General features: G+C 37.2%; 1 protein-coding gene across 5 annotated transcripts in view; it reads right to left on the reverse strand.

The window, feature by feature from the left end:
* GRB14 (growth factor receptor bound protein 14) overlaps positions 1-27,232 on the reverse strand; it is a 136,095-nt gene that overhangs the window by 10,991 nt on the left and 97,872 nt on the right. For all 5 annotated transcript variants that reach the window (XM_017889523.1, XM_017889524.1, XM_017889522.1 and 2 more), the window contains 5 exons: positions 23,703-23,824; positions 21,694-21,768; positions 18,699-18,836; positions 5,230-5,340; positions 4,943-5,038 (listed from right to left, as the gene is read on the reverse strand). In XM_017889523.1, coding sequence (XP_017745012.1) covers positions 4,943-5,038; positions 5,230-5,340; positions 18,699-18,836; positions 21,694-21,768; positions 23,703-23,824 — 542 coding nt within the window. The remainder of the gene's footprint in view (positions 1-4,942; positions 5,039-5,229; positions 5,341-18,698; positions 18,837-21,693; positions 21,769-23,702; positions 23,825-27,232) is intronic.

Raw genomic sequence — 27,232 nt, forward strand, 5'->3', positions numbered from 1 at the left:
AAGGCAAACACACTCATTTAAAATTCTCTGTGTTGACTTCTTATCCAATTATTTCCCAACTTCTAAAATTATTTTTTAATTTAAGGTTTGATTGACATTAATGGGACCTAATGAAATTTATTTCAAATCAACTCTAAGCCTACAATAGCTTTAAAAAGAAGGCAGAGGAGCTTAATTCCTAGTCAAATTCATTTTGGAGAATATATAATAACCTCAAACCAACATTTTCACAAGAAACATGCTGCTCGGCCACCTTTTATTTATCTGCATTGAAAAGCCTGCTACCTACTAATAAGTCTGTTTTCTTCAAAGATGTATTGTCCCTGGTACCTGCAGTGTTAGGTAGTTGCCTCTGTGCTGCTGGAGGTCTTTAGTAGGCATTTAACTCTGGACAAGAGGTAGGGCGGGGGTCACCTTAACATTTCCCCATCCTATGGCGGGGCAGATAGGGGACCAAAATATGTTAGGGAGGACCTAGCAGAGTTCTAATTGAAAGGGAAGGAAAAGAGACAACACGTAACTAGCACATTACACATAAGAAAATCCCCCACTGTCTAAGTCTCAGATATTCTATAATTCTATGTGTAATTAGAATTTATCCAAAGAGAAAAAGAGAGTCTCCATCTGATCCATATGAAGACTTAATGTACATATAAAAGAAAAGGACATAAGAATAAAACAAGTGGCCAAATTCTTGGTGGGAGGTTGTATCTAACAAGTGGTGTGTGATGAAAAAAGAGGGCACTCCCAGTTCAGCCAAGATAATATCTCCTTGTTCATCCCCACTAAGTACAATGGTAAACCCTAGAAATAACACAGTAGACAACAAAAGAAAACAAAGTACCTGTTAGAGACACTTCTACCATCTGGTAGGCCCAGCTGCACCAGCCAGGGGGATCCAACAGGAGGAGCCCTGCTGACAAGAAATTGCCAGGGAAGCCAACTCACTCCACCATTAGAATGCCACAGGTGTGTCTGTGTTGTGAGACCTGGAGTAAGCCCTGGATTCCTGTGATCTGGATATTTTATAGTGTAAAAGAGATCATATCATCTCTTTCCTGTTTGGGTTCTCATAGATTCCACATAAGGGACCTCAAAGATGCCTCCTCCCTCTTCAGTCTCACCTGGAAAAGCTTCGTCATTATTGAAATGAACAGGAAACACGGATGTGGTAGGTGGAATAATGGTCCCCCAAAGATGTCCACATCCTAATTTCTAGAGCCTATGTTAAGCTACATGGAAAAAGGGAATTAAGGTTGTCAATCAGCTGATTGTGAGGTGGGGTGATGATCCTGGATTATCTATGTGGGCCCAGTGTAATCAAAAGGGGCCTTAATAAGTGGAAGGGAGAGGCAGAAGAGGCAGAACCAGGGAGATGGCAGTGTGAGAAATACTTGGTGTGACAGTGTTGGCTTTGAAGACGTTGAAAGGGCCCCCAGACAAGAAGTCTAGGCAGATTTTAAAGGCTGCCAAAAAACAAGGTAACTGGATTCTCCTCTAGAGCCTTCAGTAAGAAATGCAGCTCTGCCAACACCTTGATTTAATCCAGCAAGACTCATTTCAGGCTTCTGAACTAAAGAACAATAAATTTATGTTGCTTTAAGTCACTACCCTGGTGGTAATTTGTTACAGCAGTTATAGAAAACCAACACAATGAAGCATCTTTCAACTGGGAATCTGTGATTGAAAGATGCCTTAAGAACAATAAGATGAGAAAAAATAGTGAGAAGGGAACATTCTTCCAGGAACTAAGCATCATGGAAATGGAAGAATTAAAGAAAGTTTTTAGCGTATTTCATCCATTTTTAGATGTGCATTTCAAAATTTAACATCTATAAATTTAACTGCATCCTATAATCTATAACATCTTATATTCACTATGGACCTAGTGATTTGTCATTGCCTGATACCTTTGGTGGGATTAAGAAATCACCAGCATCAAACCTTACACACGCAATATTAGTGGAACACAGCCCCATGCCATATCCTATGGAAAATACAGGTATCTGTGACTCTGAGATGAAAATGATTCAGAAAAGCCAGGCTTAGAACATGAAGAAGTTTTAAAGATGCCTCAATTAATGCATTCTACTTATATATTTTATTTTATATTTATGTGTGTATATACTTAATGCACATATATGTGTATGTGTAAAATACATTTATGTCTGTGTGTGTGTGTATATATATATCTGAGTGTGTGCAAACAAAAGTGATTAAATTACAAAATCTAGGTTTAAATAAACCTAACATAACTATCTCAATAAATAAAACAAAAAATGTAAGTGATATGAAAGCATCATGTCATCATTTTATTGGCATCATTTTTTTTCCTTCTAATGCTAATAAAAAATACTGATGTATCCTGGTAAAAACCAGCAGTTTCTCAGATTAAGTGAAATGTTGATTAAACGAAGTAGGCTTACCACCTGCTTCTGTATTGGGTGTCAAACTTTAAGCCCAAGGGAGGAAGAGAGGAAGATGAGTTAACAAGGTTGAAGAACATCTCCCTTGCAGCCTAGCCTGATTTCCAGTTTTGAAAACAGAGAAAACCAAAAACCACAAGGTAATTTTCTCTACCATAACTCTTGATGGAGTAGAGCCTTCCAAAGAGTACCAGCCTCTTTATCTGTAAAATTGGACGGCTGGACAAAGTTAGTAGTTCTTATTCAGAATCCCTAAGGATGGGGCGGGACCACATGTAAATTCAGAAAGCTTCTCAGGTGATTTTAACAGCAGAATATTTGAAAAACAAGCAAACTTCTCATAAAGAAGTAAACATGGTGGCTATCTGCCAAAACAGCAAAAGAATGTAAATTTCACAGTTAAACAAAAGCTTCATTTAAATCACTTTTAAAACTTTCTTCCAATATCACTTCACATCCACTAGAATGACCATAATTAACAAGAACAGGAACCAAAAAAAGTAAATAACAAGTATTGACAAATATATGAAGAAATTGGAACTCTCATGCATTACTGGTAGGAATGCAAAATGTTTCAGCCACTGTGGAAAAACATTTTGGCAATTTCTCAAAAAACTAAACATAGAATTACCATATAATCAGCAATTTCATTACTACATGTATTCCCCCAAAATTGAAAACCTGTACTCAAACAAATACATACACACATATTCATAGCAGCACTATTCACAATAGTCAAAGGTAGAAACAACCTAAATGTCCATCAGTGAAAAAATGGATAGACTGTGTTTATCCAACATATAGATAGATATAGAGGGCTATACATACAATGGAATAGTACACGGCCATAAAAAGGAATAAAGCACTAACATATGCTTCAATGTTGGTGAAACACAAAACATTATGCTAAGTAAAAGTCAGAAACAGAAGGTCACATACTGTATGATTCCATTTATATGAAATACCTACAATAGGTAAATCTACACAGACAGAGGCAAACTAGTGATTGATAGGGTCTGGGAGTAACGCTTAATGGGTATGGAGTTTGCTTTTGAGGTGATTAAAATGTTTTGGAACTGAATGCACTAAATGCCAACGAATTATTCACATTAACAACAGTTTGATTAATTTTATATTTTGTGAATTTTACCTCAATTTAAAAATTGTAAGAACACAAAATAAAACTTTCTTCTAAACCTGGTATGATAATAATTCTGATTATGACATTCTGTCCTTCTTTACCCTGATCTCTCTTAAGTCGGATGCTAGGAAAAAGTCAACAGAGAGAAGAGGTAAAAATGGCAAAGGCAGGAGAAAAAAAGTACACCTGGAAAATATGCAAACTACAAATCAATTGAAAAGTTTACTGCATCCGCTTCTTCAGGATAAATGAAATCCGGGAACCTAAGGACTTCACAATGCTCCAGCTGCTCTGATTTTCATTTCTAACTATATTGAAAAGCTAGTTTTAGTACACTCATTGTTAATAATCTAAATCTTCCTGTAGTAAGAAAAGGATTACATATACATAACACACATGTAAAATGCATAATCATTATATTGGCAAATTATATTAGTGCCTAGGCATAAATTATAAAGAGTACCTTAGAAAATGTTAAATGCTTTTATTTTAAACCAAAATTTAGTAATAACGATAAATTATGTATTTTGTTGGCTTCAGCAGCAGCAATACTAACTAATATGGACAGGCACATTGCTTGGATTGTATCTTTTCAACAACAACAACAACAAAATTTTGTAATTTCCTCCCTAACTGTGATACCAAATCAGTCTCTTTAAAAGGAAATAGTTGATAATTGTTATAAGTATACATTTTAAGTTTTGCTCAATTTACTGGCAAACAGTTTTTGAAAATAAATGTGCATTCTATACATTCTGGAAGAAATCAGTTCTGCTTTTATTTCCTATGAGCGTCTACCTTTAGAATATTGTTACTCATTTCAAAATCACTCAGCAGCAACAAATAATTATGCTTACGGAAGTTGTAATTTCTACTTAGCACAAGTGTAGATGTTTAAAAAATATATTCATAGTAAAATTGTACAGTAATTTCAGTCATGCTTATTAAACTAGAAAGCAATTTATAAAACACAAATCAAACACAAAACAGTTACATTAAATATCACAAGGGTGGGCACGTTTTAAAATACACTTTACCTTGGATTGTTGACAACATTTTAAGAATGCAAACTTAGTCTTGTATAGGAGACATTTCATTCAATTATACTGGCTATGTAATACCTTCACAAAAGTAAAAATCAGAACATTTCTAGAAATGGAATACTTCACACACAAAAGAGAAATGTATTAGGTTATCCAATTCTACTCCAAAATGTTTATCATTTAGAATTTTAAAAATATACACATTTGGTGGTTATTTTTCTTCTTTCTCATGTAGCCACCCAGTGAGACTTCATGTTCTGAATTACAGATATTTTCTAACTCTTATGGTACTCACAGCATTTAATAGAAATTCATGCCTCCGGCAAGATTACCTTAAGCAATCTAATCGCGGTCACCCAGCACGTCCTACTCTGCTCTTCTTCTGCACAGAGCATTTTCAGGTCTCGGGGCCCTCCCGCTTTGTTAGGCTAGAAGGCCACAGCACATTGTTTATCGTTAATGCATATCTTGAAGGTAACACCTGTTGAAATAAAAGCCACTAAAATTCTCCTATATATAAGAGAAAGCTGTCTCTTTTCAAAAGAAATTAAAAGAAACTCAAGCTTACCTAAAAGACTGAGGCTTGCTTTATTCATCTATCAAAATATTAAGCCTGTACCTTAAAGCAGAATCCATAGTTAGTCGGTGCTCCATGTTTTTTTTTGCCTGCCAGTGACACATAAATATCACTATTGCCAAATTCGCTGAAAAACTGCAAATGCCGCGGTTCCTTAAAAAAAAAAAAAAAAGGATTGAAATGGATACATATTTTGCATTATCTTTTTTGTTTGTTTATATTATATAATTGATACCTTGGGCAAAACTTATGACTAGCAGAAGCTCAGTATGATGTCACAAAATAAAAGGAGAAAAGAAATCTAAGTTATTATATCTTTAATTAACCAGGAGCTGGATACAATTTTATTTAATTTGAGAAGTGAAAATTTTGTTTATAATTTAACTTCCAATAATGTAAATAAAGTCCTGTTTTAAACTTCCGATTCTCTTTAACCACCATTTCAAGGAATCTGAGAGAGAAAAAAGTTAGCAAAGATTGGCTTTTGGAAATGTATTCCTCATCCAGCTTTCAAATAATGGTAGCTCAACAAAGGGGAGAAGGTTGGTTTGAGCTTCCATAGCCATTAGAGAAGATAAAAGAGAACAAGACAATGATTCCTGCTTCATTCACACACAGTCATCCCTCACATTTGTGTACAGCGGAACACACCACAGGAAGCAGCGACTGCAGGAATCTCTAACTTTACAAAAGGAAAGAAAGAAAGTCTGTACAGATAGATGAGTTCAGGGAAATTAGCTGGCAGAGGAATGTTTCTGATTTTCAACACAAAGTGGAATCATGAACAGCTATTTCTTCTCTGGGAAATCCATGAGATTTAAAACTGGTCATGGGAAATCACTAGGTCATATTACTCTGTGATAGGTTAATAACTTGGAGAAGTGCTTAATTCTGAGGTTGAATGTATAATCAAAACTGACCAGAATGCATTTGTTCTCTAAAACCTTGCTGCTAGGAGTGTGGTCTCAGACCAGCAGCATCAGTATCACCTGGGAGGTTGTTAGAAATGCAAACTTTCAGGGCTCATCCCAGACCTCCTGAATCAGTATTTGCATTTTAACAAGATCCCAGGTGATTCATAAGCACTAAAATTTGAGAAGCAGTGGAAAAAAAAAAAAAAAAAGAAAAGCACCCCACAGAAGAACACTGAGCAAAACAGGCAACCCCACTCAAATCCGAAAACCAAAAGAACCTTTCATTGTCATTTACCGGTGTTACTCCACCTCTGATAACTGGGAGACCAAGAGTTTCTCTGTACGTTACTATTCTTAAGCATTTTAATCTAATGAATAACTGTAGTTTCTAACACCGTTGGAGAATAAGACAGGAAAGAAAATTGTTTTTAAAAGACCCCGAATAGGACCCTTGGTAAAAGGTAGGAGGAAGGAGAAAGGTACACTTATTTCTATGGCTTTAAACATCTTATTCCTTGATAGAAACTAATTTGCTGGTAAAAATGTTTGATATCTATGAAGATGGAATAAAACCATCCCTGTCCACTGATGCTGTAGAAGTCAATATAGTTCAGTTATTCAAAGGAGAGTAAAAGGTAGCTGGAGAAACACTGGAAGGCAATAAGATTATGATGAGTTTTTTTCTCTTGATTTATTTTTGTTCCACCACTGCAGACATGCTAAGGCTTACTGGCACTACAAGGCTATGAAGTCGAATTGGCATGGTTGGCAAAATATAAGTATGTGTACATTTGTACATCTCCCCATGTGTACGGACATAGGGAGGTGGAGAGAAGGGTACTTCAAGATTTCTCTGTAAATATATTCCTGACCACATTTTTAAGGCTTGCAGCAGTGGTCAACTAAATTTAGAACTAAAACCAATCAAGACCTCCTCAGAGAAAAGGATAGGAAATGGTCTCTTTGCCAGGTAGAAATGCCATATATGACATTAGGAGGGACAGAGCAAGATGGCTGAACAGAAGGCTCTATCTATCCTCCCTGCAGCAGGAACACCAAATTTAACATCTACACCAAAAAAAAAAAAAAAAAAAAAGCACCTTCCTAAGAACCAAATCAGATGAGCACTCACAGTACCTGGTTTTAGAGGGGAGCCCACTACCATGAAGGTTGAGTCTCAGTCCTGGTGCATTCACCCAAGATGACTGGAGAGCCCTTAGGCCTTAAGTGAACATCAGCAGTCCCCAGCAGTACTCCCTGCGGCCTTTGTATCACTGAAAGAGGCACTGAAGGAGGTAGTAAAGACTGTCTTAAATTGTCAGCACCTCCCCTCTCCTGTTCCTCAGCAGGAGAAAGAATCTGTGTACTTGGGAGAGGGCGAGCTCAGTAACTGTGAGACTTTGCATTGAATTCGGTGCTGCCCTGTCACAGTGGAAAGCAAAACTAGACTGAACCCAGCTGACACCTACCCATAGAGGGAGGATTTAGACCAGCCCTAACCAGAGGGGAACTGCCCATCCTAGCAGTTAGAACTCGAGTTCTGGCAAGCCTCCCAACTGGGGACTAAACTACTCTGTGGCCCTAAATAGACATGAAAGGCAGTCTAGGCTGCAAGGACTGCAACTCCTAGGCAAGTCCTAGTGATGAGCTGGGCTTGGAAGCCATGCACTTGGAGGGCACACAAGCTAGTGAGTAACAGCTGGGGTGGCTACAGGAGTCCTTGTACTACCCTTCCCACAACCCCAGGCAGTACAGCTCGTGGCTCTGAAAAGAGATCCCTTCCTTCCACTTGAGAGGAGAGGGAAGAGTAAAGAGGATTCTGTCTTACATCTTGGATACCAGCTTAACCACAGTAGGACAGGGCACCAGTCAGAGTTGTGAGGCCCCCATTCAGAAAGTAGCTCCCAGATGACATTGTTAGACACACCCTGAGGCAAAAGGGAACCCACTGCCTTGAAGGGAAAGACCTAGTCCTGGCAGGATCTATCACCTGCTGACTAAGAGATCTTGGGCCCTGAATAACCTGCAGTGATACCCAGGTAGTAATCCATGGGACTTGGATGAGACCCTAAGATATATCCTAAGACATGCTGGCTTCAGGTGAAACCCAGCACATTTCCAGTTGTGGTGACTATGGTGAGAGATTCCTTCTGCTTGAGAAAAATGGAGGGAAAAATAAAGGAGACTTTGTCTTGTATGTTCGATTCCAGCTCAGCCACAGATGGGTAGAGCACCGGGATGGTTCTGAGGGCTCCCCAGTTCTGGGCCTCAGCTCTTGGATGATATTTCTGAACATGTTCTGAATCAGAGGGGAGTCTACTACCATGAAGGGTGAGTCCCAGACCTGGTGGCATTCACCACAAGATGACTGAAGAGCCCTTGGGCCTCAGATGAACATCAGCAGTCCCTAGCAGTACCCCCTGGGGACTTGTAGTAATAGTGACCATGGGGTGAGGCTCCTCTTCCAGTGAAAAGTGAGGAGAAGAGTGGGAAGGACTGTGTCTCGTGGTTTGAGTGCCAGCTAAGCCACAGTAGAATGGAACAGGTAGATTTCCAAGGTTTTTTGTTTGTTTGTTTGTTTTTGTTTTTTGAGACAGAGTTTTGCTCTTGTTGTCACCCAGGTTGCAGTGCAGTGGCACAATCCTGGCTCACTGCAACCTCCGCCTCCCAGGTTTAAGTGATTCTCCTGCCTCAGCCTCCCAAGTAGCTGGGATTACAGGCTTGTGCCACCACACCTGGCTAATTTTTGTATTTTTAATAAAGATGGGGATTCACCATGTTGGCCAGGCTGGTCTCTAACTCCTGACCTCAGTAATCCACCCGCCTAGCCTCCCAAAGTGCTGTAATTACAGGTGTGAGCCACCACACCTGGCTGATTTCCAAGGTTTTTGGCTATAGTCCCTGGCTCCCAGATGGCATCTTGAGACCAACCCAGGGACTAGGGCAACTTGCTGCCCTGAGGGAAGGACACAAGCCTAGCAGGCTTCACTACGTGCTGACTGTAGAGATCCAGGGCCTTGAGCAAACATAGAAGGTAGCCAGGTAGTGGCTCATGAAGCATTATACCACAAGGAAATACATGCACACACATAAGACCCACACACAAGAACAGCAACAAAGGAAAACTGTGTATGTGGGAAAGAAGGAAGCTATACAAGAACAGCTGGGGGAAAATATGGGAAAAAGTCAAGTATAACTATTTTCCAGCTCCATATCTCCTATTAAGACCATTACGCAAACATCTGGTCTCCATCATTAGCTGTTTTGAGCATTGCCATTTGTTGGCTTCATCCTCAGTAAAACATATCCAGAACTGAGATTGCTATTTGTCTTCTAAGAGAGTTACCTTCTAGCAAATATGCTATTCCTATTTATTTTTGTTTTCTATTTCTCAATTTTCTTTTATCTTTAAGAACATTTTTAACTGCTTCCTCTTCTTTGATATCAATCAGCCACACACATCTGGCCTTTTGCCATTTAATCTTGTGGCCATTCTTTTATTCTCCCCTCTACTGCTTGTCCTAGGTTAGACCCCATTGCTTCCACCTGGATTAATGAGATGATCATCTAATTAGCATCTGTGTCTATAACCAATTCCCTCTCTCTCTACTTCTCTCTCTCTCTCTTTCCCTTCCACTTCTCCCTCTCTGCCTCCTTTGCCTTCTTCCCTTCAATCTCTTTTTCTCTCTTTCAATCTCTCTCTCCTTGATCTTTTAAGCTCCCTTTGACCAAACTAATCTCAAGATACTCTTTTGGTAATTTCACTCCCTTGTTCAAACATTTCAATGGCTTTCTGTAATGGGTTGAATAGTAACCCCCCAAAAAAATATATACCCATGCCCTAATGCCAGGAAATTGTAAATGTAACCTTAATTCAGAAAAAGGGTCACTGAAGATATAATTAAGTTAAGGATCTTGAGATGAGATTATTCTAGATTATCCAGGTGGGCCCAAAATCCAATGACATGTGTTGTTATGGAGGGAGGGAGAAGGCCATGTGAATACAAAGGCAGAGACTGGAATAAATCAAGCCATGGGGCATCTGAAGTCATAACTAGCCAAGACAGAAAATCCTAACAAAAATGCAAAAGATCACATAACAAGAATGGAAAAGAAGTAGTCAAATAAATAATGGATGTATATTTCTACTATGAAAAAAAGATGAGTTTTCAGATTGAATGTGTGTGCTAAGAATCAAGAAAGATTTAGCAGAATATATTTCAACACACCTAGTAATATAGCAGGGAAATTACTGCACGCCAATGTTTATAAGAATGTTTGAAAAATTGCTAGAGAAAAAAGACAGTTTAACCCATAAAGAAGCAATGGTGCTTTCACTGACAACTATAGATGCATGAAAATAGAATAACAATAACCACCCATAAAAACTCTCAAAAGAATTTTTACTTGAAAGACATCAACGCATTGCATAAAATGTCAACACTTACATGCCAAAGACTATATAATATAATGGACATAGACTAGACACAGAAAACAGACAGAACTGTAGAATATATATGTATGTTTAAGTGATAATGTATGTGCATATGAACTTCTGCACATGTATATCTGTGTAACCATTACATAGGTAAACACATAAGTATGTAGATAAATATATCTATTCATCCCTGATGACAGCATCATAACTTCCTCTAGGAATTTACAATATATGTAAGGAAAAAAAATAACACACACAAAATAAAGAGAAGTAAAGGAACAGGAGGCAGGATTAACTTGCAGCTCCCACTCTGGTGGGCAGAACAGCATGAGGAGACTCACATTGTGAACTTTTGCTCCAAGAACTACCACAGGAACATACAAGGAAAGCCAAGAGAATCCATAGACCCTTTGAAGGAAATGGATTGCTGCTGCAGGGCCCCCAGAAGACAGCCAAAAAACTGTGAGTACCCAAACTGTGAAAAGGGGGATCAAGCACCCCTGAACACACACCCTCACTGGGGAACCTGAAGGTCCAGATCACAGGAGAAGGATGTGACATTACCTACAGCTGAGACAAATTCAGAGTTGAGCGAAATACAGGGTGGAAAAAGCAGCGGGAAAAGCCTGTGGGCACTCTTGGTCCCCGGGGAAGCCTTTTCTGACTGTCTCACAGGGGTCCCTGGGAAGGGCTGCCAGAGGAACTTGGAAAAGACCACAGAAAGAAGGAAACTTCCATCTGAACTTTGTAACAATTTCAACTGACTCAATGTTTCCTAGACAGAACCTGGGTGAGGGGGTGAATCAAGAGTGCAAACACAGTACAGAAGCCGTGGCAGGCCGGGAAGTGCAAAACCTGAAAGCCTTGCTTGCTTTCTCACTTGGGAGGCTGGTATCCTGGGGCAAGTTCTCAACCCTGTTCACCTGCTGCCTGGAAAAATACTCAGTGCTGTTGGTGGGGCATGGTGGGAGCTAACCTGAACTTCTGGGCTGCACAGGAGCTGGGGGAGGCCTGTAACTGCCAGTTTTCCACCACTTCTCTGCTGACCTACTGTATGATGCAGCAGAGGCAGCCATAATTCCCCTGGGAACGTAACTCCATTGGCCTGAGAACCACACCTCCATCCCCTACAGCAGCCTCAGCAAGCCCTGCCCGAGAGTCTGAGCTCAGACATGCCTAACCCTGCCCCACCTGATGGTCTCTCTCTACCTGCCCTGGTAGCCAAAGACAAAGGACATAATCTTTTGGGAGCTCCAGGGCACCATCCACCATGTGATCCTCCCTGTACTACTGCAGCTGATATGCTCTTGACAGCACCAACTCTGGGTTGGAGGCCAACCAACACAAAACTAGCACAATAAACAAAATTACAACTAAGGACCCTCACAGAGTCCACTTCACTCCCCTGCCACCTTCACTGGAGCAGGTGCTGGTATCCATGGCTGAGAGACCTGTGTTCACATCACAGAACTCTCTGCAGGCACTCCAGTACCAGCCCAAGGCCCGGTAGCTCCAGTGGGTGGCTAGATCCAAAAGAGAAGTAACAATCACTGCAGTTTGGCTCTCAGGAAGCCACATCCCTAGGGGAAGAGGGAGAGCACCCCATTAAGGGAGCACCCCGTGGGACAAAAGAATCTGAACAGCAGCACTTCAGCCCCAAATCTTCCTTCTGACATAGCATACCCAAATGAGAAGGAACCAGAAAAACAATATTGGTAATATGACAAAACAAGGTTATTGCATACCCCTAAAAGATCACACTAGCTCACCAGCAATGGATCCAAACCAATAAGAAACCTCTGAATTGTCAGAAAAAGAATTTAGAAGACTGATTATTAAGCTCATCATGAAGGCACCAGAGAAAGGTGAAGTTCAACTTAGTGAAAAAAAAAAATGATACAAGATATGAAGGGAAAAATCTTCAGTGAAAGAAATAGCATGAATAAAAAACAATCACAATTTTTCAAAATAAAGAACACACTAAGAGAAATGCAAAATGCTCTTAGAAAGTCTCAACAATAGAATCAAACGAGTAGAAGAAAGAACTTCAGAGCTCAAAGTCAAGGCTTTCAACTTAGTCCAACAAAGACAAAAAAAAAAAAAAAGAATTTAAAAGATGAACAAAGCCTCCAAGAAGTTTGGGATTATGTTAAATGACCAAACCTAAGAACTGGTATTCCTGAGGAAGAAAAGAAATCTAAAAGTTTGGAAAACATATTTGAGGGAATCATCAAAGAAAACTTCCCCAGCCTGCTATAGATCTAGACATCCAAATACAAGAAACTCAAAGAACACCTGGGAAATTAATCACAAAAATCATCACCTAGGGAAATAGTCATCAGGTTATCCAAAGCCAAGTCAAAGGAAAAAAATCTTAAGAACTGTGAGGCAAAAGCATCAGGTAACCTATAAAAGAAAACCTACCATGATGGTGTGCACCTGTAATCCCAGCTACTTGAGAGGCTAAGGCAGGAGAATCACTTGAACCTGGGAGGCGGAGGTTGCAGCGAGCCAAGATCACGCCACTGCACTTTAGCCTGGCAACAGGGCGAGACTCAAAGAAAAAGGAAAAAAAAGAGAAAACCTACCAGATTAATAGCAGATTTCTCAGCAGAAATATGACAGGCTAGAAGGGATTGGGGCCCTATCTTTAGTCTCCTTAAACAAAATAATTATCAGCCAAAAATTTTGTATCCAGTGAAACTAAGCAGTCTTTTCCAGACAAACAAATGCTGAAAAAAATTCTCCACTACCCGGCCAGGACTACAAGAGCTGCTAAAAGGAGCTCTAAATCTTGAAACAAATCCTCAAAATACACCAAAATAGAACCTCTTTAAAGAATAAATCTCAGTATTTTGGGAGGCCAAGGTGGGTGGATCACTTGAGGGCAGAATTTCGAGACCAGCCTGGCTAACCTGGTGAAACCTGTCTGTACTAAAAATACATAAATTAGCCTGGCATGGTGGTCCTTGCCTGTAATCCCAGCTACTTGGGAGGCTGAGGCAGAAGAATCACTTGAACCTGGGAGACGGAGGTTGCGTGAGCCGAGATGGTGCCCCTACACTCCAGCCTGGGTGACAGAGCAAGACTCCATCTGTATTAGTCTGTTTTCATGCTGCTGATAAAGACATACTTTATCAGCATGAGACTGGGAAATTTATAAAAGAAAAAGGTTTAATGGATTCACAGTTCCTCATGGCTGGGGACGCCTCACAATCACAGCAGAAGGTAAAAGGCACATCTCACATGGCAGTAGACAAGAAAACTTGTGCAGGGAAACTCCCCTTTATAAAACCATCAGATCTTGTGAGATTTATTCACTATCACGAGAATAGCATGGGAATGACCTGCTCTCATGATTCAGTTATCTCCCACCGGGTCCCACACACAGCACGTGGGAATTATGACAGTACAATTCAAGACAAGATTTGGGTGGGGACACAGCTAAACCATATCACCATCTTACAAAAAAAGAATAAACCTCACAGCTCACAAGACCTATAAAACAAAAACACAATGAAAAAAGAAACAAGGTATTCAGGCAACAAATAGCACAATGAATAGAATAATAGCTCAGTACCTCACATCTCAATACTAACATTGACTGTAAATGGCCTAAATGTTCCACTTAAAAGATACAGAATGGAAGAATAAATAAGAATTCACCAACCAAGTATCTGCTGTCTTCAAGAGACTCACGTAACATATAAGGACTCACATAAACTTAAGGTAAAGGGGTGGAAAAAACATTCCATGCAAACGGACACCAAAAGAGAGCAGGAATAGCTATTCTTATGTCAGACAAAACAGACTTTAAAGCAACAGCAGTTACATTATATAATGATAAAGGGAATTGTCCAGTAGGAAAAATTCACAATCCTAAATATATATATGCACCTAATCCTGGAGCTCCCAAATCTATAAAACAATTTCTATCAGACATAAAGAAATGAGATAGACAGCAACACAATAATAGTGGGGAGTTTTAATACTCCACTAACAGCACTAGGCAGGTCATTAAGACAGAAGGTCAACAAAGAAACAATGGATTAAACTATACCTTAAAACAAATGAACTTAACAGATATTTACTGAACATTCTATCCAACAACTATATTCTATATATTCTAATATATGAATAGAATATACATTCTATATATTCTATATATATTCTATATATACAGAATAACTATATATCCTAATACATGAATAGAATATATATTCTATTCATCAGCACACAGAACATTCTCCAAGATAGACCATATGATATACCACAAAACAAGTCTCAATAAAATTTTTAAAATTGAAATTATTTCAAGTACTCTCTCAGAACACAGCGTAATAAATTGGAAATCACTCCAAAAGGAAACCTCAAAATCATGCAAATACATGGAAATTAAATAACCTGCTCCTGAATGATTGTTAGGTCAACAATGAAATCAAGATAGAAATTAAAAAATTCTTTCAGCTGAGCAATGATAGTGACACAACCTATCAAAACATCTGGGATACAGGAGAGGCAGTGCTAAGAGGAAAGTTCATAGCCTTAAATGCCTACATCAAAAAGTCTACAAGAGCACAAATAGGCAACCTAAGATCACACCTCAAGGAACTAGAGAAACAAGAACAAACCAAATGCAAACTCAGCAGAAGAAAAGAAATAACAAAGTTTAGAGCAGAATTAAATACAATTGAAACAAATACAACAACACAAAAGATAAATGAAATGAAAAGCTGTTTCTTTGTAAAGATAAGTAAAATTGATAAACCATTAACCAAGATTAACCAAGAAAAGAAGAGAGAAGATCCAAATAAGGTCAATTAGAAATGAAACAGGAGATATTACAACCAATACCAGAGAAATACAAAAGATCATTCAAGGCTACTATGAACACCTTTATGCACATAAACTAGAAAACCTAGAGAAGATGGATAAATTTCTGGAAAGATAACCCTCCTAGATTAAACCAGGAAGACATAGAAACTCTGAACAGACCAATAACAAGCAGTGAGATTGAAATTGTAATAAAAGAAATTACCAACAAAAAAAAGTCCAGGACCAGATGGATTCACAGTTAAATTCTATCAGACATTCAAAGAATAATTGGTACCAATCCTATTGACACTATTGCACAAGACAGAGAAAGAGGAAATCACCCCTATATCATTCTATGAAGCCAGTATAACCCTAATACCAAAACCAGGAAAGGACATAACAAGAAAAGAAAACTACAGACCAATATCCCCGATGAACATAGATGTAAAAATCCTTAACAAAATACTAGCCAACTGAATCCAACGGCATATTGAAAAGATAATCCACCATGATGATGTGGGTTATATATCAGAGATGGAGGGATAATTTAACAAATGCAAGTCAATAAATGTGATACACCACATAAACAGAATTTAGAACAAAAATCACATGATCATCTCAATAGATGCAGAAAATGCATTAGACAAAATCCAGCAACACTTTATGACTAAAAATTTCAGCAAAATTGGCATAGAAGGGACATACCTTAAAGTAATAAAAGTCATCTATGGCAAACCCACAGCCAACATTATATTGAATGGGGAAATGTTGAAAGCATTCCCCCTGACAACTGAAACAAGAAATGGATGCTCACTCTCACCAGTTCTATTCAACATAGTACTGGAAGTCCTAGCCAGAGCAATCAGACAAGAAAAAGAAATAAAGGGCATCTAAACTGGTAAAGAAGAAGTTAAACTGTCATTGTTTACAGATTATATGATCGTATACCTAGAAAACCCTAAGGACTCCCCCAAAAAATTCCTAGAAATGATAAATGAATTAAGCAAAGCTTCAGGATACAAAATTAATGTACACAAATCAATAGCTCTGTTATATACCAACAGTGACCAAGCTGAGAATCAAATCAAGAACTCAACCCCTTTTGCAATAGCTGTAAAAAATAAAATAAAATAAAATACTTAAGGATATACCTAACCAAGAAGGTGAAAGAACTCTACAAGGAAAACTACAAAACATTGCTGAAAGAAGTCATAGATGACACAAACAAATGGAAACACATCCCCTGCTCATGGATGGATAGAATCAATATTTTGAAAATGACCATACTGCCAAAAGCAATCTATAAATTCAACGTAATTCTTACCAAAATACTATCATCATTCTTGACAGAACTAGAAAAAAAAAAATCCTAAAATTTACATGGAACCAAAAAAGAGCCTGCAAAGCCAAAACAAGACTAAGCAAAAAGAACAAACCTGGAGGCATCATATTACCTGACTTCAAACTATACTACAAGGCCATAGTCACTGAAACAGCAAGGTACTGGTATAAAAATAGGCACATAGACGACTGGAACAGAATAGGTAACACAGAAATAAAGCCAGATACTTACAGCCAAGTGGTCTTTGACAAAGCAAACAAACAAACAAAAAAAAAAAGTGGGAAAAAGGACACTCTAGTCAACAAATGGTGCTGGGATAATTGGCAAGTCACATGTAGAAGAATGAATGTGGATCCTTATCTCTGTCCTTATACAAAAATCAACTCAAGATGGATCAAAGACTTAAATCTACGACCTGAAACCACAAAAGTTTCTAGAAGGTAACATCAGAAAAACCCTTCTAGATATTGGCTTAGGGAAAGACTTCCTAAGAACCCAAAATCAAATGAAACAAAAACAAAGATAAATAGATAGGACTTAATTAAACATAAAGCTTCTGCACAGCAAAAGAAACACTCAATAGAGTAAACAGACAACTCACAGTGCAGGAGAAAATATTTGCAATTTCTAAATCTGACAAAGGACAAATATCCAGAATCTACAAGGAACTCAAACAAATTGGCAAGAAAAAAACAATCCCATCAAAAAGTAGGCTAGGGACATCAATAAAAACTCTCAAAAGAAGATATATAGATGGTCAACAAACATATGAAAAAAATACTCAACATCACTAATGATCAAGGGAATGCAAAACAAAATCACAATGTGATGCCATCTTACTCCTGCAAGAATGGCCATAATCAAAAAAACCAAACAACAGTAGATGTTGGTGTGGATCTAGTGAAAAGGGAGTGCTTTCATGCTGTTGGCAGGAATGTAAATGAGTACAACCATTTTGGAAAACAGTATGGAGATTCCTTAAAGAACTAAAAGTAGAACTACCTTTTGATCCAGCAATCCCACTGCTGGGTATCTTCCCAGAGGAAGTCATTATATGAAAAAGATACTTGCACATGAATGTTTATAGCAGCACAATTCACAATTGCAAAAATATGGAACCAGCCCAAATCCCCATCAATCAATGAGTGGATAAAGAAATTGTGAGATAGATAGATAGATAGATAGATAGATAGATAGATAGATAGATAGATAGACACAAAAGGAATGAAATAATGGCATTCCCAGCTGCCTGGATGGAACTGCAGACCATTATTCTCAGGAATGTAAAACCAAAATGGTATGTTCTCACCCATAAGTGGGAGCTAAGCTATGAGAATGCAAAGGAATAAGAATGACACAATGGACTTTGGGGACTCAGGGAAAAGGTGGGATGGGGGTGAAGGATAAAAGACTATACAATGAGTAGTGTACTCTGCTTGTTGATGGGTGCAACAAACTCTCCGAAATCACCACTAAAGAACTTACTCATGTAATCAAACACTTTCTGTTCCTTACAAACTTCTTGAAATAAATCCATCAATCAATAATAAAAGAGCAATAAATGACTCAGATGAAACATTTTATTAACTGTTCTATTATTAACTGTTCTGTTCTGTTGATGTTGATCAACAGAGGTTCAGAAGTAGAAAAGATCAGCAGTATGACCTGGGGTAAAAAGAAAAGGTATACACTACATCAGGCTTCAAACTCTGCAGCCAAGGATGAGGAGAAAGGAGTGAATTCAGAGTGAGCACAAAGGGGTAACATATGTTGTACTGAAATAAGAGTATCCAGACTCCATCAAAGATACTACATTGAAACCAGTGTGAAGTAAAACTGAGTAGTTAGTGTTTAAATAATCAAGGCAAATGTTTTAAATAAAAAAAAATCAAAGACCAACCTTTAACATCAAGTAATAAAATAATAAATACAACAAAGTAAATATGTTTTAACTTACAGCTTAATATGTCATTCATAACACATCCTGGATACTTCAATTTACCTTTGATGTCCCTTTAGTAGAAAAATATAAACCAGATCTTCTTAGAAAAAAGTAAATTTTTTTCCAAGACTTCTTTCCCTGTTCTTTCGCATGTAAGAAACCATGAATTTCAGGGTATGTGCTTGAACTCAGAAACATCTGAAAGAAAATTTACATATTTTCAAACTATGATTAAATCAATGATATGGTAACCTTATACTAATCATATTAAGATTTCAAATATAAACATGTAAAAATCACACAGGATCATAACATGTAACATTACGGTAATTAACTGTGTGTGTGTTTTGATAGTCCTTGGTGTCTCTCTCTCTTCTTCTCTCTCTTTCTCTCTCTATCTCTGTGTGTGTATACACACACACATACACACACAGAAAATAAATCAGAGTCTTTTAAAAACCTGAGATATTTCAAATGAAAATGAGTTCACAAAATATACATTCTAAGTGATAGTACGTAGTTATCTAACTACCAAAACTATCAGCTAATTAAATGTCCATTCAAAAAGTTGGACGTCATCCACAGCGTTAAGTCCTGATATACTGTTCATTGTTTTCCATGGTTTTCCCTGAGATTACAGGTTTACCTATTAACTTCATTATGGTATAAGTAAGACCACAATCCTGACTTCAATTGGGAAGCAGGAAGTTGAGCCAAGTTCATCTCCTTGAGGAGGATAAAGCAAATAAAACTATCTCTTGTTTGTCATCTATGGTTCTCAGTTGTGGGTGAATGTGGTAGGTCATGTTTTCCAAAGAGGACGGCAACAATGTCTTCCATCCCACATGGTCTTCTGCAATGTTATCTTGCCCCTGAATCACAAAAAGGTGGAGTCTTTCTCCACTCGCTTGAATGTGAGCAAGCCTATCATTGCTTTGACCCATACAATATGTGGAAATGACCCTTTGCCAGTTCTAGGTGTAGTCCTTAACTAGCCTGGTGCTTTTCATGACTTGGCCCTTGGAATCCAGCTGTCACATAAGAAATGTGACTACCATGAGACCATCACAGGTAAGAAGCCCAATGCAACTGGAAGAGCCCTACAGGATGAGACACCATGAGACAGACAGAGAGAGAGAGAAAGTGGGGGGAAACATGGGAGAGAGAGAGAGACACCAAGGAGTCACAAGGACATGCAGTCAAAAAACTGTCTTAGAAGGGGATCCTCAATCCCCAGCACTGAGTCAATGTGCCTCAGAGATGACCCACCCAGCTAGACTCTTCCCAGATGCTTGTCCCACAAATTGTTGGCAAAATGTAAATGGGTACTTTAAACCACAAAGGCTTGGAATAGTTTGTTCCATGGTAGTAATTAATTGAGACAGTGGGCATGTGTTGGTCAAGAAAATGACAATGAAAAGGAATAGCTCAACTGAGTGGTTGTGCTCAGCATCCTTAATAAGACAGTGGAAATGCATTAGTGTCTCATTAAAAAAAAAGAAAGTAGAAATTCCTCCGAATAAACAAATGGAAAACATTTGAAATAAGGGAATTTATTAACTAAAATAACGTAACACATTTTAAAAGGCTACTCGAGGAAATGCTGATAGTAGATATTTATGTTTTTTAAAGTAAATTACTAAAAGTAATTTAATTTAATGAGCCACAGATATTAATTAATTGACATGCAAAACAGGCAAGTAGGTTTTTTAGTTTGAGTGCTTTCCAAGTTATTAAACCAAACCAATTAAATTTTAAAAGAGAGTCATAGAGGTCACACTAGAAAAGAAGAAACCTTTTAAAAGTGGAAACATTGCCTCAGTGGAGAGAAGAGGTCAGGGGCACATGCAGGACTATCTGATTCCAAAGCCTATGATTTTCTTGTTTTATAATTTAACATTAAAGCAATATAACTGTGCTATAGGAAGACTTGCAAAAGGAGGTGGAATAAAAACTCCATCCCACCACTGTGTTGTAATACAGTGGTGAAGCATTCAGAGGGCTGAGATCTGAAAGTCCTGGGGCACAGCTGCTGCTGCCATTTACCTAACATTTTGACGGGGTGTCTCTGTAAAAACCCAGGAGCACAGAAGCAGCTTTTAGAAAATCTCTGGGGACTAATCATGTTTCAAAATATTCTGAAGCACAAAATGAAATATAACCTATTAAAAGCCCACAGAAAAATCCATGATAGCTCTGCCAACCTAATATTTTTAAGGTCAAACAATACTGGAAATATTAAAAGTTGTCTTCATTAAAGATCAAGGAATACTGAGTGAGTTTGGGGATGCATGGGGCTGAGCTCAAACAGCAACCATTATAAAGACATTGCTCAACATTAACCTGTGAAAAACAACTGTAGAGCTTCTGATGTAAAATCTACAAATCTATCAAAAAATAAAATAACTGAAATTATTCATTTATTGTAACAACAATGTCTTTGAAAATAACCATTTTGAGCCACCGCCAGTTTGGAAGAAGTGAGTCCAATAGAAACAAAAATAAGGAGATTTTTAATGAGATAACTAGTCTTCTTAATTCAGCTAAGAATATTTCACAATTCTATGCAAGGATTTCCATAACAGCTATTACAAATGCTAGTGAATACATTTGCATCCTGTATCTTTTATCTCCTTTCATTTATTTGCTAAATATTTTATTACAAATAGGATTGAGGGCATTTATTATGGAAGCTAATACTGAGTATCTATTGGTAAAATATCTGTATTTTACAAAGAATTATGATTTTTCTAAAGACTAACATAATATTTACACACACCACATAACAAAATTGCAAGTTTCCTTTTAAGACACACATTTTTAAATATGTAAAATCCTTTGACAATTGGCTAAAACTGGGAAGAAGAATGTTGGTAAAGAGCTTTATTGACAGGGCATTCTTTACCTGGGTGCTATTATTTTTAGTTTTACCTCCAGCAAAAAATATTAATAATAATTCAAACATAACTTTTCAAAATCTGGGCATATAAAAAAAGGACTTTAAAGTTTTCCTTCATTATGCTATTATTTATATATTTGAATAAAATATATTTACCTGCAAAATCTGTGTGGGGGATATTTCACCATTGGTTTCAGTTGCAAAAGATACCATATGCTCTGGAAAAAAATACTGTCAAAAAGACACAGTTAAATTATCACAAAATTCATGCTAGAAAAGATTCAATTATGACCAATATAGTAATCAAAAGCAAAAGTTCTTTAAACTGGTGTGACTAAAATTCACCCAAAGTGCTTTTGAAAAGGTCCGTCCTTAGACTTTACTCACAGGTACTTTAATGAGAATGTCTGGAGTTGGGTGCAAAGATTAGCAAATGCCCCCACAAAATGCAGATGTGGATGGATTCAGGTATCCGGAGTTATAAAACACTGTCCTGAAGTCGACAATGTGCTCGCTCCCACATCTTCTTCCTGAGTCCTGCAACCAGTCTATCAGGTACAAATGGACTATCCATTCCATTTTACAAAGAAAAGGCTCATAGAAGTACAGAGTTTAGAGTATGCCCAAGGTCATAGCCCACAACACAGTGGAGGTCAGGACTTAAACTGAGCTGGGGAGCTAAAAGTCCAGTTCTTGCTACCTACCATTTTTCCAAACTTTTTAATCATAAAATTTACCCAGGGCAGTTGTTTAAAATAGGAATTCCCAGGCCTCATTCCTGGAGTTTCTGATTCAGTAGGTCCGGGCAAGTCCTGGATTCTGTGTTTTTAATAAGCACTCTCCCCTTGGTAAATTTTATGATTAGACAAGTTTCGGAAAATATATTCTACTATATTTCCTCTAGGACAGGGTTTTTCAACAGCAGTTCTACTAACATTTTGATTTAATAATTCTGTGTTGAGGGGGCTATCCTGCGTATTATAGATGTTTAGAGTATTCCTATCCTCTGCTTACCAGCAGTCCTCCTCCCCACCACCAGTTGTGACAACCAAAACTGTGTCCAGACATTGTCAAACCACCCCCCAGTTAAGAACCACTGCAATAGTTCTACAAAACAAATGTCCAGCCTTGTTTAAATAAAAAAATAAAATAAAAAACAAGCATTGAACAGTATTTCTTTAAATATATCTTTTTAAATTCTTGATTTTAATAAAGACTCACAACAAGAAAACACTTTTCCCTTCACATTTGAATTTATTTAATTTTTATTATGACTAATTTTCTTTGCCAAAGATCATCCCATTATGTTTCTATTAATAGGTTAAGATAAAAGAGAACGTGAGAGGTCTTTCAGGGTTTGAAAATATTCTATTATGGTGTGTATCATATATTTTTCATAAAGAATCGTTTCAATCCAATTATCATCCAAAACTTAGTGTAAAATATGCTTCAGCTTCAGAGACAAAACAATTTAAAATAATGAGCCCAGAGGCTATTCTGACTTTTCTAGATCCCTAGTCTTCATTAGAATGTGACATACATTTATTTTCTTTTAAAGAGAACTACAGTGAAAGTAGTATTTACTAGATAATGCACTGGTCTTTATCTCCTTTCTACTTAGTTAAAAAATTACTGCACTGGAAACAAAATAATTTAGAACAGCAAGATTCATGTCAATCTTAATTTCTGGCTAAGTTATAATACTCTCAACAATCATTAGTCTGCTTTTACTTTAGAAAGTCTATTTAAATTTCCCAAATTCTGTAGAAAGTGGTAAAGTATAATATTTTGCTTAACACTTGTTCTTAATCTGTTTGAGAACCTATAAAAATTCATTTCCCACATCAAATGTATAATTGTTTCCTTTTCACGAAAGGCAAAATTAGGTTTCCTAATACTTTTAAATTAAATAAACCAAACTCATCTCAATTCAGACTTTACCAATATGGTTTCAAAAAGTTTTACACCTGTGTATCTGAACTTCTGTGTATAATGTTCACTAATCATTGTTAGCATGAGAAATGTGGGTATAATTTTAAAGGACCAGAGTCTTCATCTAAAATTTACCAAATAGGACTGTATTTTATTTATAGTGACTATCTTCTTTGCATAAAATTTAACTGATTCATTTATTTTCCATAACTACTAATGGGGATTTCACTTACCATTGGGTTTTTAAAGAACTCATATTTGGCATAATTTTTTCTAAAGTATAGCTTGTTTTCTTCTTCTATCCCCCAGTTGGATAGCACTTCAATCACCAGTTCATGGTCTTCTATTGTTCTTTCTGTAAAGAATGTTTCAACGAGTATGTTGACAGATAGACAAATATACAAATATACACAAACACACATAGACACATACAAACATATAAAATGTATTACGCATCTTTATTAAACATAGCAGGTTTCAACTTAATTATGAAATAGCCAGATTGATAAAATTTCTCATCAATATTCAATTTACTAATGTTCATTTTATACCAAAGCAGACTGATGTCTAAAAGAAAACATGTATATAATATCATAATATACTCTTTGTTATCTCAATTTCCTTTTCTTACTGTGTAAATAATACAAATCTTGATAACAAATCTGCATGAAGTATATGGGAGCTACTTTTTTCTCCAACTTACCATGGTGCCAAAATTAAAATATTTATTTCAAGGATTGGAAACAATCATTAAGAGATGGAAGAAAGGTTCATGTGCATTTAAGACTGTCCAGACTAATCTGGATAGCTGAGAAAATTAAAATAAATGCTTTAAAAGGAAACTTTTAATACAAGTAGATATAGGTATTTTTTTTAAGAAGCTCAATTCCTTGGGGCACTTTATTATTTCAAAGCTAATACTAAAGAAAATATATTTTGTAATAACAATGAAGATAATTAAGTAGGGTGAGAAGGCACTTGGCAGAAAAGGCACTTAAATGAAGTAAGCAAAGGCAATTGTAAAGAGGTGAATATAGCATGCAAAATTCCTATTTTTATAAGAAACTGTGAGGATGTTGACAGTAGTATTATTCATAATAGCCCCAAACTTGAAACTACCCGAATGCCCACTGATATGAGAATGAATAAGTAAATTGTATAAAAGCACACAGTGAAAATATACTACAACAACCCACAACAGTATGGATACATATTGCATTTCCTGAACACAATATTTAATTAAATAATCCAGACACAGATAATGCATACTGCATGATTCTACTTACATAAGGTTCAAAACAGCAAATTAATCTGTAGTGCTAGAAAGGGTTTTGGAGATATTAAGTAAGTGGGGGGCATGAAGGGAATCACTGGGGTGAGTACAACACTGTTTCTTGATCTTGGGGTTGGTTACTCTGGTATATGCAATATCTGAGAGTTCACTGAGTTGTGCACACTTGGTTTGTACACTTTTCTTAATGTATGCCATACTTCAATAAAAGGTGGAGAAAAGAAAAGAAACTGGAAATTACCAATGCAAAACAGGAAATGGAGAACAACCAAATAAGGAATATGGAAATTCTCTGCTGTTTTACTGTTTCTAGGATGTTTTTAAAAAGCATTTATGTCTCAGAAATTCAACATTCAGTAGTGATTTGTGACCTACAACACCCAAACTCTTGAAAGTAATATCATTCTTAAATAGACAGTTATTCATCCAAAAGGAAGTTATCGTAAGAGTGTTCAATGAATATGGATGAGTTTAAGCTAAGTGTATATCAACACTTGGGGTTCTATTACTAACTCTGATTGTTCCTTTTCTATCCCATTGACTAGTTCCACTAGCTCCTTCTCCTCCTACATCTCAGTCCCTGGTTCAACTCCTTTCTTTCTCCCCCTATAAACTAATCCATTCTCACCTCTTCAACCATCTCATTTGTCAGGCTTTTTGAAGTGAAATCTCTGGCTATAATTGTTCTCACCCATGCTCCTGTCCTAACTGCTATACGGTCCACCACCTCAAATACAGTGTGTCTAAAACCAAAGTCAAAATATGACACATAAAATTACCATAGGATCCAGCAATTCCACTTCTGGCTATTTACTCAAAAGAAGTGAAAGCAGGGACTCGAACAGAAATTTGTATACCAATGTTCATAGCAGCATCATTCGCAATAGCCAAAAGGTGAAAACCTAAAGTCCATGTCCATGAACAATGAATAGATAACAAATGTGGTACACATAGTACATACAATGGAATATTCAGCTTTAAAAAGGAATGTAATTCTGACACATGCTACAACATAGATGAACCTTGAAGCTATTATGCTAAGAGAAATAAGACAAATACAAAAGAACAAGTGCTGTATGATTCCACTTATACAAGGTACCTAGAATAGTGAAATTCATAGAGACAGAAAGTAGAATGGGGGTTGCCAGGGGATGGAGAGAGTAGGGAATGAGCAGTTATCATTTAATTGATGCAGAGTTCCAGTATGAGAAAATTAAAATATTTTAGAGATTGATGGCCAGTCATGATGGTTGCACAACAATGTGAATTCATATAATGCCACTGAACTGTACATACACAAAATTTTAAATGGTACCAAAAAACTTTTAAATTTAAAATGAAACAAAGTCATCTACATTTTCCCTTTCAAATGGCTTTTCTTCCTAAATTATCCTATCTCCATTACTGTCATTTTTACCACACTGTCTCAAAAAAAGTAGAACTACAGCTCACCTTTGCAACTTTCTCTACCTCTACTCCAATATCTTCTACTCATGAAATTCTCAGATAGCAGAGATTCTTCCTCTGGGTGTCTCTCACACAACTAACAACCCCCACACCAGTCCCACTGTCACCATTTCAATTTAGACCTTTGCCTTTTCTTGTTCAGCCTAACTAACCTTCAAACCTCTACTTTCTCATTCTTCTAATCCAACATGGACACTGATAGCAAAGCAAACATCCTAAAACATGTGTATGAATGTGAACCCTGCCCAAAAAGCTTGTCTGCTTCTGCTTGTTATAGATAAATTCATACAGCCTGGCAGTTAGTTATAACTTAGTCATTTGTTCATCCATTCGACAAATATTTGCTGAAGGTCCACAGTATGTCAAACACTCATCTTACGGTGAAAAATTTTATAGTGGAGAAGACAGTAACAAAATAACTGTCCCATGAAGCTTTCATTCTAATGGGAATACGTGGATAATAAATAAAATGTGAATCATAAAATGTGGTGGTCTTAGTCCATTTTTTGTTGCTATCAAGAAATACCGAGGTTGGGTGATTTATACAGAAAAGGGGTTTATTTGGCTCGTGGCTATACAGGAAGCATGGCAGCAGCACTTGCTTCTGGTGAGGCCTCAGGAAGCTTACAATCATGCAGGAAGGTGAAGGGGGAGCAGGTGTGTCACATGGCAACAGACAGCAATAGACATGCCAGGCTCTTGAACAACCAGCTTTTGTGTGAACGAATAGAGTGAGAACTCACTCATTACCACAAGGATGGCACTAAGTCATTCACGAGGGATCTGCCTTCATGACCTAAACACCTCCCACTAGACCTATCTCAAACACTGGGGATCTCATTTCAACAGGAAATTTGGAGGGGCAAATATTTAAACCATAATAGTGGTGATAAACCTTACAGGAAAAACTAGAGCAGGGAAGAGAGAGAAAGTGCTGAGGACACAGCAGATAGGAACCCATTTCCAACAGCTTGTTAAGAAGGCCTTATTGAGAAGATAATGTTT

This window comes from Rhinopithecus bieti, unplaced genomic scaffold (assembly GCF_001698545.2).
Source record: "Rhinopithecus bieti isolate Rb0 unplaced genomic scaffold, ASM169854v2 scaffold_19603, whole genome shotgun sequence".
Classification (NCBI taxonomy): domain Eukaryota; kingdom Metazoa; phylum Chordata; class Mammalia; order Primates; family Cercopithecidae; genus Rhinopithecus; species Rhinopithecus bieti.